Source organism: Mauremys reevesii, linkage group 1 (genome assembly GCF_016161935.1).
Source record: "Mauremys reevesii isolate NIE-2019 linkage group 1, ASM1616193v1, whole genome shotgun sequence".
NCBI classification, from domain to species: Eukaryota; Metazoa; Chordata; order Testudines; family Geoemydidae; genus Mauremys; species Mauremys reevesii.
The window spans coordinates 133,374,902-133,396,959 of record NC_052623.1 but is presented as its reverse complement, the minus strand read 5'-3'; the positions used below and the strand labels follow the sequence as shown (position 1 = coordinate 133,396,959).

Genomic DNA, 22,058 nt, shown 5'->3' with positions numbered 1-22,058 from the left:
CAGCGCTTTAATGTGGCTTGTGTAGTCACGGCACAATCACCTCCATGAGGAAAAAAACCACCTCCACGAGGGGTGTAGTCAGTGGTGAGCTGGAGCCGGTTCGCGCGATCCGGTTGTTAAATTTAGAAACCCTTTTAGAACTGGTTGTTCCAGGACAACGGATTCTAAAAGGGCCGCCCCTCACCCGGCCCCAGCTCACCGCTGCTTCCTGGGCTCCTCCCCTGAAGGCTCTGCCCCGCCCTTCTCCTCCCCCTTCCCTGCTTGCCACCAATCAGATGTTAGCGCGGGAAGCTTGGGACTGGGGAGGACTCAGAAGCAAGAAGCAGCTTGGCAAGGTAAGCTGGGGCGGGGAAGCCAGGAGGGGACCAGGGAGGGGGTGGTGCGGCCTACCTCAGTCCTGCTCCTGCCGAATGCCCCGGCTCCGGCCGGGGCCGGAGGCGCAGCGCTCGCGGCGGGCGCTCGGGGCGGGCGAGCTCGGCTCGCCGCGGCGCCTCGGCCCAGTCCGGCTCCGGCCCCAGTCCTGCTCCAGCCTAGCGCCCCGGGCCTAGCTCCGGCTCTGGCCGCGAGCGCCTCTGGTCCCGGCCCTGAGTGGCTCCGGCCGCGAGCGCCCTGGGCCTGGTTGAGCAGCGCTGGCCCCGGCCCAGAGGATCTGGCCTAGGCTCTGGCTGAGCAACTCCGGTCTTGGGCCGGGGCCAGAGCCACTCAGCCCAGAGCCAGGGCGAGGCCTGGGGCGCTAGGCTGGAGCAGGACTGGGCTGGGCCACGACGCACCTCCCAGGAGCCCGCCTCACTCCCCTTCCCCATCCTACCTTGCTAAGCCTGGCTCCGGGTCAGCCCCAGCCTGGTCAGTGCTGGTCCCTGCCAAGCGGCTCTGAGTCAGCCCCAGCCTGGTCAGTGCTGGTCCCTGCCAAGCGGCTCTGAGTCAGCCCCAGCCTGGTCCAGCGCCCCTGGCCCGGCCTCCAGCGTGGTAAGGGAGCAGGGAGGGGGTGATGGAAGAGGGCAGGGGAGTTTGGGAGTGGGGGTGGGTGGATAGGGGTCAGGGCAGTGTGAGGGCAGGGAACAGGGGGATTGAATGAGGGCAAGGGTCCCCGGGGGGCAGTCAGGAAGGATCAGAGGTTGGATGGGGCTGTGGGGGCCAGTCAGGGGCAGGGGTTCTACTTCCAGGGGCAGTCGGGGACAGAGAGAAGGGGTGGTTGGATAGGGCAGGAGTCCCAGGGGGCCATCAGGAATGAGAGGAGGGGTTGGATGGGGTAGGGATCGCGGGGGGGTGTGTGTCAAAGAATGGGAGGGGGTTGGATGGGGCAGGAGTCCCCGGAGGAGGCACGACCCCCCCATGGGGTGAGGAGGAGGGAACCAGTTGTTAATTTTTTGGCAGCTCATCACTGGGTGTAGTTACCAGCACTGTGAGCGCAGCTCCCAGTGCTGGTGCACTGTTTATACTGGCAAGTTACAGCGCTGAAACTTGCAGCGCTCAGGGTGGTGTTTTTTCACACCCGTTAGCGAGAAAGTTGTAGCACTGTAAAGTGCCAGAGTAGACAAGCCCTAAGAAAAGGTAGTCAGTGATCTCTTGGAGTTTGAAGATGATAATCCTCCATGAAGTGATAGCTGGTTATCACTGGTGGATCTGCAGGTGGCCAATAAAACCAATCCGGGATCCACAGATTTTATCACAGTTGGGGCAGACATTTCCTGGTGGAAAAGGTGGATCTGGATTATTGGAGTTGGGCTACTGCACATTCTTTCCTCCTTTCCCATTTCTTCGTTTCCTGTGGTCGTCATAGGGTCTCAAAATGCTGGGATCTTTGCCAAAAGGTCCTTCTCCATTTTAGTCGATCGAGGGCTTGGGTTTCCCAGAAGTTTAGTGCTTCCCACAGCTCCCATTGGCCAGGAATGGCAAACCGCAGCCACTGGGAGCTGTGGGTGGCCATGTCTGCAGACTGTCAATGTAAACAAAACATCTCGCGGCCCACCAGCGGATTACGCTGATGGGCTGTGTGCCAAAGGTTGCTGATCCCCGCGTTAAACAATTTCTTATAAATTAGTTTACATTAGTGGAATAATAATAAGAGGATTTCTTCACAATTTCATATTTATATTTTTATAAAAAGAAAACACACAAAATACTTATAGTTATAAATAGTTTAAAATAGGTATTATGGTTATATTTTATACAGGTAGGTACATTTGTTTTATAGACATAATATTTAATATTGTATGACCATAGGATGCTACCAACTCCCTCAGTAATCTGTTTTTCTCCAAAAGATTAAGTTAATTGCTATTATGTACATATCATACATCTTCTTTGACATCTAGCCTGGTAGCTTTCAGTAATAATTGATCCCTTGCCTCCCAAATGGCTTTATTTCTGTTGTTCTATTAAGTGTTTTTAATGTATTGTGATTACTACTAGTAGCTAATAGCTTAATCTATTAGTCTATTTTTTTAAGTTTTATGACTGAATACTGTCATAACTCTTAACTAAGACAGCAAAATGCTGATCAGATTGCAAGTTCTTCAGGGCAAGGACTGTCTTTTATGGCTTGTTTGTAAAATATCCAACATAATGGGGTCCCAATCTGGGCCTTTGAATGGTACCAATAAAAAAACCCAACAAACAATAATTAGAGCTGGTCAAATTCTTCCTTTTTTATCAATATTCAAGGTTTTTTATTATTTTTGTTTAAAATAAAAATTCAAAATATTTGAATAACAAAAGCAGCCAGATTTGTGCCCATCTTGTCCACCAATGTAAGGGAGTAAGGGTTTGTAAAGCATCCTGTTGGTCCCTTGCACACACTGCTATCTATATTAAGGGTAGTTACTTGTGTGGCATTGCAGACTCCTGCAGAACCACTACATCCTCCTCCCTCTGTGTACGTGAAGAAGAAGGTATGAGCATGGGGGAAAAAATGGATAAAGCCTGTGGTAGGCAGAACCAAATGCATCAGCCAACTCCCTCCCTAGAACAGTGGGGAACCAGGATGGAGATTGTGCCTCAGAGTCACAATCTTCTTCTTTGCTGCACTGCCCCTGGGGTAGCCACATGTTCCCCCTTACGCTGGTCAGAACATAAAATCACAATCTAGTTCATAGTGTCCCTGCCATTGCTAACTCTCACTCCAAAATGTCCCCTCCATCTTGGGAAAGTCAAGTTGCAAGGGGAAGATGCCCTAGATCAGTGGTTCTCAAAGCTGGTCTGCCGCTTGAATTGGAAGGTCAGCCAGCACAGCCCTCAGCCCACGCCGCTTCCCACAGCCTCCATTAGCCTGGAGCGGTGAACCCCGGCCAGTGGGAGCCATGTTCGGCCAAACCCGCGGACGTGGCAGATAAATAAACTGGCCCAGCCCGCCAGGGGCTTTCCCTGAACTAGCAGCCGACTGGCTTTGAGAACCACTGCCCTAGATGAAAACTCTGTAGCACAGTTAGACCTTCTATGCACCACAGATTCCTAACAATTCAACAACCCACTGCCTCTTCCATAATCTCTAGTTTCCCTACCGTTCAGAGGAGCATTTGTGGGGAACTCTGTGTGATTGAGTTTGTGGTGTTTCCTGGGCCAACTGTTTCCCTCCATTTGAGCAGGGCACATTCAGTTAGTTATTAGAGGATTTCCACTATCAGAGAGATTAATGAGACTCAGCTAGCAACCCTACATTTGCACTGCCTGGAGACTTCGATCACCTCGTACTTTCTCATGCCAGAATACAGCTGTTTTCTATGCCCATTTTGCCCTTTTCTAGCCTAGTACCCTGATTGCTCTCAATGTACTGTAACTGGGTTACAGTAATTTCTTTTTTCCATTGTTCTCAATTTTATTATTTGCATACAAGCCACAGTGTTGTTTATTCAGACATAGAGGGTATGGATTAAAAATATGAATTGTCATTCCCTTTGAATGATGTTAGAGCATTTATTAACAGAAAGAATACAACGGAAAATAAATCCAAACCCTCAGGGAACAGGGCTGTGTACACATTTTCACTATACAAGATGGAGTAGATAATTCATTGTTAAAAGTAGCAATATGGAACATTAATCCTGTCAAGTGCAGGAAAGCAATACTATATCTCAAAAAAGAGAGGCTGATATGGGACCTTTCTAAGGGAATGGGGAAAAAATAGAAAAGTAGGAAGTTGGTAGAGCAATAAAACAGTTTATGGGTTGGATTTTGCTTTCAGTTCCACTGATGAAAACTGGAGTAGCTCCACTGATCTCAGTGGAGTTGCTCTCTACCTATCTGAGAAGAGCATTTCCTTCACTTCCTGAAGTGTAGCAGTTCAGCTGCACAAAAACTGAGATCGCAACTTCTCTCAACTCCCAAAGGCATTAAAGCAAGATTTATATTGTCAACATGTCCTTTTGACCAGGAGGAAATAATCCTGGCAAACATCTGTGTTATATGTATTTAATCAACACTTCCATTTAGATAGGCCAAAATAGAAATCCCTAAGCCTCCACTGTTGCTTTTCCCCACAAAGGGGCTTGGAACATCTTGCAGCTTACTTTGTATGGGCTCATGGATAAGGGCCATTGATCCCTTCCCAGCTATGCTTGGGGCAGGAAACAGGGAGAATGCTATGGATCCAGCCAGTGTTCAGCTGGTGTACAGTCCCTTGGGTATGGTTGGTTGTTGGCATAGGTTAGAGTAGCCACCAAACTGCTCTAACCACAGCTGCAAGTGGGCAGAGAATCAGTAATCACCTGTACAATGGCTTCTCACTCCTACCCCACAGCAGAAATCTGAGCCAGGGTTAAAAAAAATAAAAATACATTAAATGTTTTCAAAATAACCTTTTGCTAGGCACTAGCTTTCACACTGAAAACAGCTTTGCAAAACTGACTTGGAGGCAAAATGGACTATTTAATAGCAGTAAGACACTCCAGAGTGCATTAGTTGGCTGGTGAGGCATTTCTTGGGTGCTTGATAATATTCAAGCTTCACTTTATGCCCCACAACACACCTGACCCATGCACCAATAGCATACTATTTTTGCAGCTTATGTCCATAAAAGAGCTAGGTGGGAAAAAAAAAAGAAAAAATCCACACGTTAACATTGATTTACAGCATGGGTAGGCAACTAAGGTCACCAGTCTGGGGGGCTCTGCATTTTAATTTATTTTTAAATTAAGCTTATTAAACATTTTAAAAACCTTATTTACTTTACATACAACAACAGTTTAGTTATATAATATAGACTTATAGAAAGAGACCTAAAAACGTTAAAATGTATTACTGGCACGCGAAACCTCAAATTAGAGTGAATAAATGAAGCCTCGGCACAACACTTCTGAAAGGTTGCCGACCCCTGATTTACAGTCTAAAGTGCATTTTGATTTGACCACATTTGGAACTACAGCAGGGTGAAGAATGAAAAATAAAATATTCTGAAAATATTTTATTTGAAACAATTATCAAAAAAGTATTGAGTACATTATTTGATGAATCATGTTTGTGAATTATTTGCAGATCTCTAGTAAGCAGTGCTATGCAAGGATTGTAGAGTGGCAATGCTTTCTTCTCAGTAAACAGTGAATAACTCTAAAAAGTTAGACCAAATCTTTTCAAGTTTCTCTGAGATCCCTCTTCTCTCAAACAATATCGATTCTTTAGTTGCCAAGTCAGCTAAGTCAAGCTTCTATCCTTGGAGGCAGTTTGCTCTTCCGTCTAAGCAATAATGAGTGTTTGGCTTCACGTACTGCTCTAGAAAAATCAAGCTGTCTGTGAGTTTGAGAGTTTTCAAGATGACTGGGTAGTTCCAAAACAGCCCAGGGAAGAAATTTTTAAGGAGGTGTCCATTATCACTGTTTAGAAACCTTTGATTAATTCCTAGCAGGTGTAAATTAAGATGTCACTCTCCTTTTCCTTCCCCTCCCTTCTTTTCCTTTCCTTCCCAATTCCTTTACTTTTTTGTTTGTATCTTTTTCCTGTTCTTCCCTTATTTCTTGGAAAAAATGAAAAACAAAAAACAAAAAAAACCAAACACTAGTGAATAACTTTGCCAGTTCACTTTTTTTAATAAAAAACTGTGTGTTGGGTTTTGATGGCTGATAAGTATTGTATTTGTTAATGGTATCATAGATCTAATACACTACAGTCCTTTTATTACATGTAAGAGATTAGTTTTATCCTCTTTCTTTCATTTCAGAATATTCTGCAACAGTAGATTTTATTAAAATTTATTCTGTGACAATTACTAGAACATACATATCAAGGCTACCATATCAGGTTTACGTTCCTGTTTTGTAGGTGCTAAGAAACAAAATGTATTTAATGTAAAATGCTTATCTGTATCACTTAACTCTATGCATGACATGTGCATTTAAATTTAACATCTGTTTTGGTATCTGCCAGAAAATACAAGCTGTTTAACTGGAAATCCTATGCAAAGGATCATAACTGAAAAAATACTATAATCAAATAAATAATGATAATATGGAATTTAAACTGTGCTGTAGATAGCAGATCAGAAGTATTATGAATTTAATGATAAATTAGTATTGCTTTTCTGTACATTTATGTGCGGTGTTTCATTCACATATTTAAGGGTTTAATGTGGCTATATGTATTCACTATCTACAGTAAATACTCAACAACCTTGGCATACTTGCAACATGTATTAAGAATAGATCATTTCTAAAGAAAAATCACATACACAAACAGTCTCCCACCCTTCTGCACTGGCCCTAGAAAGAGCATGGTTGCACAGGTGATGCTCCACAACACCTTAATGCAGGCTGATTAACTGGTACACATCAGCTTGTCCTGGTTCAGATCACTAATGCATTTATCCTTGCTGCTACCACCACCATTTTAATATTAGATTAAACTCCATTAAAACTAAAAATTTAAAAAACTGGGATTTTATTGCAACAGTTGTGCCATAATTTTCTTTGCTGCCTCCACCCCTGCAGAGGGAGGCACAGATATAAAAACTCTAATTGTGTTTACAGTACTTTTAAAACGTCAACATCCTTTATAAACATTAGCTAATTTATCTTCACACTAGCCTGTGATGTAGGCAATGATTTCTTCACCCTTTATATAAATACTGAGACATGGACAGATGGTGTTATTATTTGTCTAAGGCTAGGAGATGAGTCAGTGGTACCTATTGGGTTTCCGGGAAACAGGGCGGGCGAAGCCCGCCCCATGCTAACGGAACCCCCCCCCAGCCTAAGGGGAGGTACCACAGGGCCTCAGAAACCCACTAATTGCGGGGGACAACTAATAAAAGAACAGGGACAGGAGTGTGGTCAAACTGAGTCAGTGGTAGAACCAGAGTTAGAAGTTAGGACTTCTTGACTACCAGGTGTTACTCCTACCCCTAGAGCCTAGACCATGGCTTCTCTAAGTGTTGAGCTACTAAACAGATTTTGAAAGTAAACAATAAAGGGTAGATTCTTCAGTATATTGCAGCTGCTTCTGTGTATCACTCTGACAATGCAAAGCAGCTGTAAACTCAGTTTAAGCAGCTAGTTAAGACAAGCTTAATATAGCTGGTTTGCATCACTGGAGGGGTGTGAAGCAACCAGATTTCTCCTTTAAGACTACATATTAAGCTCTTTCAGCTATTCTTTATGCCTTTGAAATAGCAATATATTCATTTTGTGAAAACATTATACACACACACAAGCAATTTTGAAGGGCAAATGGAATAAATACAATTTATATTTTTAATTTTGAAAGGTATATTTTCAACCAGTTTGATTTTTTTTCTAGATTATGGAGTTTAGGTGAAAAGTTAAACTTTTTTTGATTGGGGGGAAAAAATCACATTAGTCATTCCTACACCAAAATATTTGCTTGTCATAACACTTGTCTGAAGAAGATTTGAAGTCCCCCAACATGCCGGTAGGTTATAAAGGACACTGAAGGTTACATAGCTGTCGTGTATCAAAACCTCACCTCCTGTTGATTAACAGCCCACTCCACCAGTTTTTGCTGAGATTTCGCACATTTTAAAAACAGAAGTCACACTGTTATCAAACTGTAATAAAAAATGAAAGCTACAGCAATGAAGTCTAAAATAATTACGGGTCTCAACAGCTTCCCACACAAGGAGAGATTTAAAAGACTGTGACTGTTAGCTTAGAAAAGAGACTATTAAGGAGGGATATGATAGAGGTGTATAAAATCATGAATGGCATGGAGAAACTGAATATGGAAGTGTTATTTATCCCTTCACATAACAGATGAATATGGGATAATCCAGTGAAATTACTAGGCAGCAGATTTAAAACAAACAAAAAGAAATAGTATCAGAGGGGTAGCTGTGTTAGTCTGGATCTGTAAAAGCAGCAAAGAATCCTGTGGCACCTTATAGACTAACAGACATTTTGGAGCATGAGCTTTCATGGGTGAAATACTTCTTCACACAATGCACAGTCAACCTGTGGAGCTTGTTGCCAGGTGTTGTTGTGATGGTCAAAAATATGACTTGGTTCATACAAGAATTCGATAAGTTCATGGAGGATAGGTCCATCAATGGCTATTAGCCAAAATGGTCAGGGATGCAACTCCATGCTCTGGGTGTCTCTAAACTTCCAACTGCCAGAAGTTGGGATTGGATGACAGGGGCTAGATCGCTAATTGCTCTGTTCTGTTCATTCCCTCTTAAGCATTTAGCACTGGCCACTAAAAGAAAACTGGGCTAGATTGGCCATTGGTCTGACCCGTATGGCCATTCTTATGTTCTTAAATATTACTCATGCAACCATCTTGCGATGATTATGAGTCTTGATAAATTATGAGCTTTCTATAGATGCCTTACATATTAACCCTTATGGATAAATACCCTGCAAGATGTGTGTTTCATGTAGTGAATTTGTCAGACATGAGACAAGAGTTGTTTGTGAAGAACAAGGGACCCTTTGCCAAGGATCCTCTGTGTCATGCCTGTGATATTTTGGAGATCAGATGATCTAATGGTCATTTCTGACCTTAAATTATATGAATCTATGAGTCCAGTAAAAGGAAGACTAAAGTGTCAGAGTTCAGGTCATCCTCTGTTGCCTCCTTCCTAGACATCTCTATTTGTATATTCTATTAAATGTATGTATTAATTTGTGGTGTATTAATGTATGTATTAAATTGCTCCTCCGGATGTATAAGGAACTCCTGATGACCATGGACAAGAAAAGTGTATGTAGTCCAAGGAAGTATGAAGGAGTTATTGATTAGTTTCATAAACTATTCTGTTGATGATCCGAAAGATAGAATAGAATTCAATTCACTTTACAGCATTAACAGGAGCAAAAAGCAATTATTATTTTATAACAGCACTTATGTCAGTAGATCAGTCTGAATACGAAAAAGGGTCTGTTAAGTAAGAGGAAGCTATTTTTACATAGCTACTTCTCAGAGTAAAACTGCACTTAAAGTATCAAAGTAATTAATGCCCAAACTACTAAGAAAGCTATTTGTCCAGACAAATAGTTGTTTCCACCATGTACTTGATAAGATTAGGATTTCGGTTTTTTGGGGTTTTTTTTTTTGGTCTCACAACCTGAGGAGGTTGTGAAGGCTAGGACTATAACAGCGTTTAAAAGAGAACTGGATAAATTCATGGTGGTTAAGTCCATAAATGGCTATTAGCCAGGATGGGTGAGGAATGGTGTCCCTAGCCTCTGTTGTCAGAGGATGGAGAGGGATGGCAGGAGAGAGATCACTTGATCATTGCCTGTTAGGTTCACTCCTTCTGGAGCACCTGGCATTGGCCACTGTCGGTAGACAGGATACTGGGCTAGATGGACCTTTGGTCTGACCGGTACGGCCGTTCTTATGTTCTTATGTCAATTCTCTAAAGTAACCATGCAAAGCAAGAGATGTTGCACATGATGATGTGCAGTTTCCATTTACAGCATATAGGCACCTCTTCATATGATTTTGGGCCAGCATCATCTAGGAATATAAATAACACTTCAGCAGGCATTTCCAGTTTCTATAGAACTTGGAAAAAGGAATTAAAAGGACTGTGCATGTACCAATGAATCTCCTGCTGCCTACAGGTCACAGCACTAATCCCCCACATCAGATTATGCTGCACTAATTATTCATCTGTCTAACCCTTACTTACTATTGGAAAGTAGTGCTACAGGCAGAAAAGACCATAAAATAGTCTATTCAGCTTAGCTAATAGATTAAATATTCATAAATGTTATTTCTAATGGCAGTTAAAGAACTATTTTGGGGAGAAGAAGTGCTGGTTAAAAAATATGCTGGGGGTTTAGCATGTAATTTCTAGTGCTCTCAAGGACTGTTATTTGAACCTTAGTTATGCTAACTGAGTTGTGCAACTATGCCGGGGATGAGTTTGCAAATAGTTGTGCTTGAGGCAGTGAGGAAAATCTGAAAGTGGGAAAGAAAGAAGACTGTGTTTCAGTGATCTTGTTGAGTGCAACCAGCACATCATGTTACAGGATACATTGGAGGTTGGGAAGAGGAGGGAGTGACACAAAAATCTGATAAATAAAATCAGTCTTTTTCCACTTGGTTGGTCGCTTTCCCCTTCTCCCTCACTTTAATCGGAACCACAAAAACTAAAGTACAAAGTAAAATGTGCTCCAGCTAACAAAGATGAGCAAATAGAAAAGGATGAAAAAAAATACACAAGAATATAATATAACAAGAACAGAGGAAAGTTTGGTCTCAAAAGGACAGCCTGACTCAAAAAATCATAGAATCTCTGGTTATACACCTTTCGTGAAACAAATTAATGTGGAGATAATTCAAATATATTATAACTGTTATGTTGACAGTGATGAATATTTAAGTAGTAATTGTAGACTAAAAATCAGTAGTTAATGGTCCATGTTTATAAGTTACCCTGCGGCAAAGTTGTTAATCATTACTGTAATGATGGGTTTGGTGCAAATTATTGCTACTGATGAGTCTAAATATTGCTGCAAATATACTTGGAATTTTAAAATTTAAGTCAGGTTTTTCACCTAGAAGAGAAGACATTATTAGCCGTAAATTATGATCACCATAAATTTATTATTAATGCTGAAATCCTACATTAGAAATTTGTTCAGCTTCCAAAAGATGTATTTAATGATTGTCAACTGTAAACTCAGTTGCTAATGGAAGTTACCAGAGCAATACATTACTCTCTTCTTTATTCATTAAGAGCTGCAAAAGATTATGCCTACCCTTTGGAGACCTTTACATTTGCCATTTAATAATAAAAGTTATTATGCCATAAATTGTATGTAGGCTTTTTACACCTGTTGACAAAGTATCAAATTTTGTCCTTGGAAATGAACACACAACTCTCACTATTGCCAGAGCTTTGCCTGGAGTGAAAATATTTTCCCAGGCAAATATGCACAGCAGTGTTTGTTGAGAATTTGGATGTGCTAAAGGCCCATGTATCTATATCAGAGAGGAAAAAAAACTACACATTTGAAATTGTCTCTCTGGTGCTGAATTTGGGGATTGGGAGTGAGAGAAACAGAAACACACAAAACAAGTCCAAGAAAAAAAAAGTTGTACCTCATCTTGTACAGTCTCCATATCTGTTCTGTTTCTTATTCATAAAATCCCTCTTTAAAATCCATTTTTATCAGGATTCCTCCTTTATGTGTTCTTCTCACCAATAATCCCATTGTATGACCCCTTTCCTGAATTGTCTTGTGTTTCATCCATTTTTTAGGCATTGGGTAAAAATTTTTAAAATGCCTAAATGACTTAAGAGCCCGAGTCCAATTTTCACAAGTGACTTAAGCACATAGGAGTCTAAGTCCCATTAACTTGCAGGCTCCTGAGTCATTTAGGCAGTTTGAAAATTTTACCCTTTGTCAGCTACCAGTGTAGCTATGCTGATGTAACTGCACTGGTGCATACCCCTAGTGTACACACACTGCACCAGTGTAAAGCACATTTCAAACTGGCTCAAGTCACAGGCATGGTCTACACTACAAACGTAGGTTTCAGAGGGGTAGCCGTGTTAGTCTGTATCAGCAAAAACAACGAGGAGTCTTTGGGGTGGCACAAAGGTGCCACAAAGACTACAAACTTAGGTTGACATAAGCCGTGTTAAGTCGATCTAATAATATATGTGTCTGCACTACTGAGTCCCTTCCACTGACCTAAGTGGCCTGTAAAGTCGACTTCTGTACTCCAAATCTGCGAGAGGTGTAGAGCTTGATTTGACATTCAGGGGTCAACACGGGGATAGTGAAGACAATGCATTGCATAATTCAAGTGAATTGGCCTCCAGGAGATGTCCCACAGTACTCCACTCTGACTGCTCTGGAGAGCAGTTTCAACTCCACTGCACATCAGCCAGGTAAACAGGAAACAGCCACTCCCCTATTAAAGCCCCGGGAACTTTTGAATTTTCATTTCCTGTTTGATCAGCATGGAGAGCTCTCCAGCACAGCTGATCATGGAGACTCAAGGCTGCAAATGCGCTCCAGCATGAAGTACCCAGGAGGTAGTGGAGCTTATTGCTGTGTGGGGAGAAGAGCCTTTGCAGGCACAGCTCTGATCCAGCAGAAAAAACAATGACATCTGTGCCAAAATTGTGCAGGGTATGGGGGGAGGAGGACTACACCCTGGACACACAGCAGTGCTGCGTGAAAATAAAGGAGCTTTGGCAAGAATACCAGAAGATAAGGGAGGTGAACAGTCATTCTGGTTCTGCCCCACAGACATGCCACTTTTATGAAGAGCTGCATATGATTCTCAGTGGTGACACCACCACTACCCCAAAATGCTCCATGGAGACCTCCCAAGAGCCCCGGGCAACCTCAAGAAGGTGTCTGGGAAGGGCTGCCTTATTTCCATGGTAGGACACTTTCCCGTACCACTCCAGTATTAACCCTGTTGGCATCATTGCAGCACACAGCATTTCAGCATAAGGACCAGGTCTGTATGCAGACGCTTGCAGCATCTGCTCCCTTGATGCCTCGGTTACCCTCAGGAAAGTGATATCGCATAGTGGAAATGGGGTACATTTTCAGTGCTAGCCCTTAAATTGCAAACAGTTCAACAAGTAATCTGCCTCCTGTTTGGTGAAATCTGGGTCACACAAACATGCTTTCTCAAAAGTGCCATGGTTGTGATTGGAAGGGATCACAATGTATTGTAAGCAGCATTGAAAAAAAGGAGGGGGTGGGAATGGGTTCCTGTTTGTCTCCCCCAACCTGGTGCCCCTTTTGTAAAAAACAAACTATTTGGGGGGCTTTACACTGGTGTCTGTCCTCAAGCACCATCCAGGTTGCTAGGGGAAAGGGTCTTAAATTCCAACCAGTGATCCCAAGGATATCTTCACAAAAGCAGCAGCAGAAGACTTCTTCCCCATGTCTCATGGTCTTACTCACCATGGCTGGAGCAGCAAACCAATTATTTCCATAGCCAGCAGTTGTGATTATGTTGTGGCTTGCAGTGAAGTGTATTGAGGGGTGTTTTTTAATTAAAAAAAAAATCTTGCACCAGAAACAATGTATGCAATGTCAATGTGACCCTTGTGCTTTGCATTCCTTGCAGCTGAAACCTGCTCTATCAGCACATCCTCCACATTGGGACAGAGACTTTCCCAGATTAGAAGGTGGAAAAAAGAAGACTTGGGAGGACATGTTCAACAAGTTACTTTTGGAAGCACGCGTTGACAAGATGGAGCTCAGAACATGGAGAATTACACTGTCTGAGAACCTGGACATGGACAGGGAGGACAGGAGAGCATGCAGGGAACAAGAGTGTGCCATGCAGGAAGAGATGCTGTGGATTATGAAGGAGCAATCAGACACATTGAGGCGTCTAGTGGAGGTTCAAGAAAGGCAGCTGGATGCTAGAGTCCCTCTGCAGTCTATGCTGAACATGCTGCCATCGTCACCAAGTTCCACATCCTTCTCCCCAAAATGTCCTATGAGGCAGACGGCAGGAGGGGGAAAGTTCTGTATCCCTTGCACGCAACACCAGGGGAGGATACAAGGACCAGAAGGCGCCCATTCCCACACCTTTGATTGTTATTGCAGTGCATCTGTAAGCAAGCTTTCCTTATTTCCCCCCCACAGTGTTATCAGCCCTTTTGCTCCACATTATCTTACTTTTCTTTATTGTCTTTGTGTGTTTGTGAGCATAATAAAACTTAACGGATTGAGGAGAAAAGGCTCCTTATTCACAGTGGTTGGTGGGGGTGGAGTTTACAGGGGAGAATATGCAATGAAGGGGACAGTTTGGTAAAGAACAACATAGATCAGGGTCACATTACTCTGGCTCATTGCTGAAACTGGTTTACAAAGCCTCACGGAGACAAAGAGCCCTTCAACGTGCTCTTTTTATTGCCTGGTGTTCGCCTACTCAAAATTGGCTGGCAGGCAATCTGCCTCAACCCCCCACCCCGGCAGAAACTTTTCTCCTTTTGTTTCACAGATATTTTGGAGCATTCAGCAAGCAGTAATAACAATGGGGATATTGCTTTCACTGAGGTCTAACCTAGTAAGCAAACAGCACCAGAGACTTTTTAAATGTTGAAAGGCACATTCCAGTGCCATTCTGCACTTGCTCAGCCTATGGTTGAACTGGTCCTCACTGTTCTCTAGGCTGCCTGCATATGGCTTCATGAGCCCTGGGAGCAAGGAGTAAACTGGGTCTCCCAGAATCATGATTGGCATTTCAACATCACCAATGGTTATTTTGCAGTCTGAAAAGGAAGTCCCTGGCTTGCAGCTTTCTGAACAGACCTGTGTTCCAAAAGATGTGCCTGTCATGCAGCTTTCCTGACCATCCCACGTTGATGTCGGTGAAACAGCCCCTGTGATCCACCAGCACTTGCCACACTATTGAGAAGTACCCCTTTTGGTTTATGTACTCCTTGGCAAGGGGGTCTGGTACCAAGATAGGGATGTGTGTTCCATGTATCACTCCACCGCAGTTAGGGAACCCCATCACAGCAGAACCATGCACTATGTCCTACATGTTACCCAGAGTCACTACCCTTTTTAGCAGAAGTCTGTTGATGGTCCGGCAAACTTGGATCACAACGGATCCTACAGTAGATTGACCCATTCCAAATTAATGCCTCATTGACCAGTAGCAGTCTTGCTTAAATCGGAGGTTCGATGTTGACTTACATGAAATCGACTTAACTTTGTAGTGTAGACATGGCCACAGTTTACATAGGGACAGCACATTTATGCTAGGAGATTGCACCAGTGCAGGTAAAGTGCTGACTAGACCTTCCCTGGCATCCACTTATAGATAACCTCTTAAACTATAAGATCTTTTTTAGCAGATAACATGTCTTTTTCTATGTTTCCAGTTCTGTGGTTGTATCCTTTATTGCAGTGGCTTTCAGCCTTTCCAGACTACTGAACCCCCTTCAGGAGTCTGATTTGTCTTGTGTACCCCCAAGTTTCACCTCACTTAAAAACTACGTGCTTACAAAATCAGACAAAAAAAATACAAAAGTGTCACAGCCACTGAAAAATTGCTTACTTTCTCTTTTTTTACCACATAATTATAAAATAAATCAATTGGAACATAAATATTGTACTTACATTTCAGTGTACAGTACATAGAGCAGCATAAACAAGTCATTGTCTGTACGACATTTTAGTTTGTACTGACTTCCCTAGTGCTTTTTATGTAGCCTGTTTTAAAACGAGGCAGATATCTAGATGAGTTGATATAACCTCTGGAAGACTTCTAACTACCCTGAGGGGCACATGTACCCCGGTCTGCGAACTTTCTGTTGCATGTGTGTAACCCTCTGGAAGCCACTGAGTTTTGATCACTTTTTAAGTGACCCATGGATCTTTATTTAGTTATTTATTTATTTATTTAAACCTAAGACAAAAACTCATTAACTTGAGCTAAGGTTGCTCAAATGTACAGCAAGAGAATTATATCCAACAAAATTCTAATCTCCAAGCATTAGTCTGCTATTATCATGACATTCCATTACACCAACATACTAATGCCCTCTCGCTAACACATTCACTTACATTCAACAGTCCTTTCACTCTCTATCCACTAATCAAATAACTGAAAATTGCACTGCAACACACAACCATAATGCCAATCTGTGAATCAGTTGTTGTGTCTAGAGCAGGGGTCGACAACCTTTCAGAAGTGGTGTGCCGAGTCTTCATTTAGTCACTCTAATTTAAGGTTTTGCATGCCAGTAATACATTTAAATGTTTTTAGAAGGTCTCTTTCTAAAAGTCTATAATTTATAACTAAACTATTGTTGTATGTAAAGTAAAAAAGGTTTTTAAAATGTTTAAGAAGCTTCATTTAAAATTAAATTAAAATGCAGAGCACCCCGGAACGGTGGCCAGGACCCGGGCAGTGTGAGTGCCACTGAAAATCAGCTCACGTGCCGTCTTTGGCACCCGTGCCATAGGTTGCTTACCCCTGGTCTTGAGCAAGATCAAGCCCCTACATTATGTATACTTGCTGACACATATGTTGCTGAAATGTAAATATTGTTAGATTTTCTGCTGCGTCTACCCAAATTGAGGTAATGCTGGATTAGATCTAAACCACAATACAGAGTAATTTAAAATACCATTTAGGAGGAACAAGCTGATTAGAAAAGAGACAACTTTTGTTTAGACACACATTTCTTGATAACCAGCAGTGATAGAAAACAGTGCAGGTCAAGCACCTCACAGCTTAATGAGGTTTGGTGTGTATATGTACATATTATGTTTGCTTCAGTGTGGCAGTAGTTTTTAAGGCTGTTGTGTCAGCTCTAACTCCTAAACCAAGACACATTTTGGGGGGCACATTTTAAATGGCTTGGACTGCTAAAGCAGACACTTGCATTCACAGTGGCAGGTGGAAATAACATTTGTGTCTCTAAGCATTCTCTAAGAGGAGCATTGCTGCACCCAGCAAAAGTTATGCCTGCCACTGCGAGAGAGTGGTTGTAAAAAAGCATCCTCCAAAGAACTTTTCACACATTGCATCTGAGTTCAAGGGGATAATACGATGCAGTGTCAGAAGTTGTACCCATAGCAGTCTGTAGAGGATGAGTAGCCCACACTCCAGCTTTACCTCATTACCTCATTAACCATCCCATGCAATAAAGGGCTGGATGAAAACACACATACATATCCCCCCCTCCCCCATGAAGGATTTAGTGGAGTTTCTGTAGGACAACAAGTTGCTCATAAATGTGTTTATCAATATCCAACACAGAATGAGGGGGAACGAGCAGGAGTCAGCACAGGGAGGTTATAAAGTCCAACTATATCCTGAATACAAAGGCCGGATTCCTCAAAACCTTGCAATTTAATTAGTCACTAATTCCTGGGTAAAGTGAACATAAAATGCAACATCTGGTGTAAAAATTCAGTCTAGAATCAGTGTGAAAAATCATGATTTTGTAGAGTTTTACATCCACTGTACCCTCATTTCACACAGGTGGAGGTGGGGCCATCTGTGTTGCAGGGCAAAGGGCTTTATGCATGTACTTGATGAGGTGGATTTCATTCCCATCATGCTACTGTGTGAGGAGTAACAAGGAGAGCTGGAGAGTCAGCTACATAGGAGCCATGATGATGAATCACAACCTTTTTGGGGCTCTGGTTTGGGGGGCAGGGGTGCCGGTGGGTTGGGTGGGGGGCTTGTGCTCCTCCTGCAGGAGAGATAGAGTGGAGGAGGAGGAAGGGAGGGTCCTGTGTGGTTTACTCATGGGGAAATTCTGCACAGCTGCGTGCATATAATTAATTAGATGTACATAGTTTTAATTTTTTGCACAGAAAAAAAGCTTTTGCTGGAAAGTTGCTGCAGTTCCACCTTTTGCCCATCAGATGAAACTGTGGCACTAGAACGGAGCTGCCTCCCCCCACCAGCCCCATCAGAAAATAACTTTGGCTGGAAGGTTGCTGCACTTCTGCTTTTTGCCCATCGAAGAGCGCTGTGGTGATAGAACAGAGCAGAAGCTCCTGGCCAGCTAGGGAAGAGAAAAAGGCGTCAGTGCCTTCTTCACAGCACCTGTCGGGCCAGGTCAGGAGACAGGGCCTATGGGGAGACAGACAATGTGGGACCACTGTGGGATAGGGGTCAGACAGGGGCTCATAAGAACTAGTGGTGGAGGACAGACTGGGGCAGGGCTGAATGGGAGTGGAGAGGCAGGGCCATGGGGAAGGGAGGTGAAGGGACACATGGGGATGGTGGAGGGCATGGAGAACCACATAGGGACAGGAGGGTGGCTGAGTGGGGGCACAGAAACTCAGGGGGACAGGAGGGTGTCTGATTGGGGGCACAGAGACACGCAGGGATGGTGGAAGGGGTACAGGGCCACATGGGGACAGGGTGTGAAAGGACACATGAGCTGCAGAGACACATGGGGACAGGGACACATGTGCCTGACTGAATGGGAATCATGGTCAGATGCTACAAAGAAAACCAAAGAAATAGGGGAAAAGCCCCTTAAATATTATATATATAATTATATACTGTAGTTAAATTAAATCCTACACTCTGTAGTGAATTGAGTGGATTGGTGCTCTCCTCTAAGTAAGAGAGCTTCACAATTTTATTATTACAAATACTACATTAAAAAAAAGTTCAGATGTATCCATTTGGAACAAAAACCAGAAGCAGAGTTGTGCTTGCCACTTGCTATAGCTTGACTATGATATTTAGCAAAGGCTGTATTTAAACTGGAGGATACTATATGATTGTGCTAGTATAATGCATAGGAAACTGAATATTTGAGGGATATGTTTCCAAAGTGGTTCATGGGAATTACATGCAAAAATCCTTTATTTAGTTAACAAGATTAGTGTGGAGGACTCCTGCACAGTGCTTAAATAATAGATCCATTAAAAGTTACCAGATTACCGTTACAAAACTGCACAACATGAATGTAAAGTAGGCAAATTCACCAGTTGCAGAGCTGTTAACTCATAATTTACAAATTCATAAATATTTATGAAGTTGGGTGATAGTCATTTCTAGGTGACATAATTGCCATTTAACACTTCCCCCACTTTTAAATATAAAATGCATGTGATAGTCAAAATGGACAGGTATTTACTTACCCAGTACAGTCTTTTAATTGCAAGGGTCATATTTTCTAGTTAAATATCTGTCTGCCTGCATTTCAAAAGCACCCATCATCATAGCATCTAAAAGTCTAGCTGGTAAAGAAAAATAGCCTTGTGCCTCTATTTTTGTCTGTGCCTCTGTCAGTCATTTAAAATAGCTATATGTGTCAGAGATTTAGTGATTTTAATTATACAGGATGTGATAGTACATATATGTTGCACTCTTCCAAATGATGATAATAAATTTTAAACAAAATTGTGCACTCTAGATCTTTATGGAAATAAATCTCTGTGTAGATATGATTATAAAATGAATTACCTAGAGCCATAGGTGTGTCCATGTTCCTTTACAAACCAATAAAAAGGTAGATCCTGGCCCTACAATTTAAGGGCCATTTTTTTTCTTCTATTGCACCCAAGGAACTCCCTATGACTTCATTGGGACTGTGCTAACCAGAATTAGGAGCAGCATTATACTTAAGGCAGTAAGGGATAATATTGAACAAAAATTGTAGGTGAGAGCTATGGGAGAATGAGGGTTCTACAAGTGAAAGATCTAAAGATATGTTCAGTGGCTGCTGATTCCCCAAATAAATGCAATGATACCATAGCTTTCTGTATCATGCCAATTGACCATTTTCTGCAGTGGTCACAGTGAAGGATTGGATGCATGATGGGGACGTGGGCAGAAAGACTTCTACCACTTTTTCCTTCTTCCAGCACTCTACCTGCTTCTGAATGAAAAAATGACACAGGAAAGGGTAAGGTGGGAAACAGTTTTATGACTGTGTGACCCCTTTAGTCTTTTCTCCCAGTCATGAATCCTTTCCTGTTTCTCTTTTCCTCAGTTCTGTTGTTATTCTCCTATCTCTCAATGCTTTCTTTCTCCACTTGCACTCCTTCACTCAGACATATCACCAATTCACCCCATTCCCCCAACTCAGAAACCCTTACTCCCAGGGGCGGCTCTAGGTATTTTGCCGCCCCAAGAACAGCAGGCAGGCTGCCTTCAGTGGCTTGTCTGTGGGAGGTCCCCGGTCCCATGGATTCGGCAGCACGCCTGCGGGAGGTCCGCCTAAGCTGCGGGACAAGTGGACCCTCCGCAGGCAAGCCGCCGAAGGCAACCTGCCTGCCGCCCTCACGGCGACCAGCAGAGCGCCCCCTGTGGCTTGCCGCCCCAGGCATGTGCTTGGCGTGCTGGTGCCTGGAGCCGCCCCTGCTTACTCCCCTACGGTTCTGTACCTGGAGAACCAAGAGCTGAGGCAGCAGGGAGCATGTGCAGGAAGATGAGTCTCATAACCTGATTCTGTAGGTTCTATAGACTAATAAAAGGTCTAAATTCCCTGCTCCACACCTTTTCCTTTTGTTACCTGTAGCCCATGTGCTGCAAGGACTGCTGAACTTCCTAAGGAGCTCTCATAACCTAGACCAACTGTGAGCTTGCTCATAGTGACTGTGGTCTGAACTGGTCTCCAGCTGACCCTGGATACAGGTGGGCTGCATGTATGGCAGACAGCAAGTGGAGAGACATCATAGTCCCTGTACTTCAGTTGTGCCAAGAGCAGCTCTGTCACTGAAGGATCCAACCTTGTGAAAGGTAAGGCCAGAGGGAAGAGTAAAGATCGCATGGGCAAACTTAGGCTACATCTACACTACAAAGTCAAGGTGATGTAAGTTATGTCAACATCCAGCCACTGCTATAATTAAAGCACTGTTGCATGTCCACACTACGCTCCTGGTGTCGGTGGAGCACATCCACAATAGCAGCTCTTGCATCGACACAGAGATCAGTGCACTGTGGGTAATTATGCCACTGTGCAACTGGCCGCAAGGTGTTTTGGGAAGGGTTTGCAATGCCTCGTGAGGCCAGGTTCAGTGCCACATGATGCAGGTTTCTCAATCCCATCATTCTATGGACATCCTATGAGGTTTCCAGTGGCTTTTCAACTGCCCTTGTAACCTGCAAGCCAGCCATCTCTGCCAGAAAGCATGGATCCTGCACTGCTCTTCAGTCTTGTGCTGTGTGTTTGAACACAAGGCTATCAGAGGAGCTCAATAGGAGGAGCTATTCAGTTGAGGGAGGCCTTAAAGGAGCATTTTAACACTGAGCCACTGTAACGTGTGTTGCTATAGTGTGCTGAGCCTGGCACTGTTTGTTTGCAACGTGTTATGAACCTTGTAATGATTGCTGTGTGTGTCTGACTGTAACAATGCACATGTACCTATTACTATTGTCTTGAGTGTTAGCAGCAGCCACCATGTGATGGAGAATTATAAAGATAAAAATATACTTATGGAAACAGAATTTATCTGACACCCATGCAAACATAGCTATGTCATAATGAGGTAAACTTCATATGTGCAGGGAAAAGTATCTTTAAAGGGAATGGAACAGGGAATTCTCCAGCACATACACCAAGGAGACTCTCAGAGCTGGTGTCTGTGTGGCTGTCATTGTGTTTAATCTCCCACAGGATAGAATGCCTTTGGTACTGCTGAGGTACTGGAAGATACATAGAATTGGGCTGGGGAGTGTAGGAAGGTCCTTGTGATTCTCTCCCCCTGCCTTCCTACAGTGATTTCTCCCCACAGACCCAGCCACAGTCCCACAGCCTCCTCTCCCCTCAGAGCCAGGAGATCCACCACTTCCCATGTACTCCAGGCAGCAGCATGTTTGCTGCATGGAGCCAGCATGCTCAGCTGGGCAGTAGCTATGTGAGTTCTGCAGGAGCAACCTCAAAGCTTCCTGGGGCTTTGAAAGGGGAGAGGCATATTCCTGTGTACTGGTTTATGGGCAGTGGAGTTCAAAACGGTGTCCAGAGCAGTCACGGTGGGCATTGTGGGACACCTTCTTGAGGCCACTTAGGGCGACATAAGCAATACAGTGTCTACGCTGACACTGTGTCGCTCTCATTACATCACCCAAAGCATTATGTCTCTTGTCAAGGTGGTTTTATTATGTCAGCATACAGGAGAGTTGAAGAGGCAGGAAGAGCATTGCAGTATGTACACCTCCATAGTTAAGTTGACAGAAGGCAGCTTATGTCG

The 22,058-nt window shown here is 43.2% G+C and overlaps 1 protein-coding gene across 1 annotated transcript; it reads left to right on the top strand.

Moving 5' to 3' along the window:
• Positions 1-220: 220 nt before the first annotated feature.
• On the top strand, positions 221-14,190 carry LOC120405868. Its single transcript, XM_039539774.1, has 2 exons — positions 221-335; positions 13,495-14,190. Exons 1-2 carry the CDS (start codon positions 276-278, stop codon positions 14,188-14,190), a joined length of 756 nt encoding a protein of 251 aa, XP_039395708.1. The 5' UTR covers positions 221-275.
• Positions 14,191-22,058: the final 7,868 nt, after the last annotated feature.

Bases quoted from the DNA above. Each gene is read 5' to 3' on its own strand.
- LOC120405868 (XM_039539774.1), top strand. From the start codon at position 276: ATGTTAGCGCGGGAAGCTTGGGACTGGGGAGGACTCAGAAGCAAGAAG. The intron at 336-13,494 runs GTAAGCTGGGGC...CATTCCTTGCAG, and splicing joins GCAAGAAGCAGCTTGGCAAG to CTGAAACCTGCTCTATCAGC.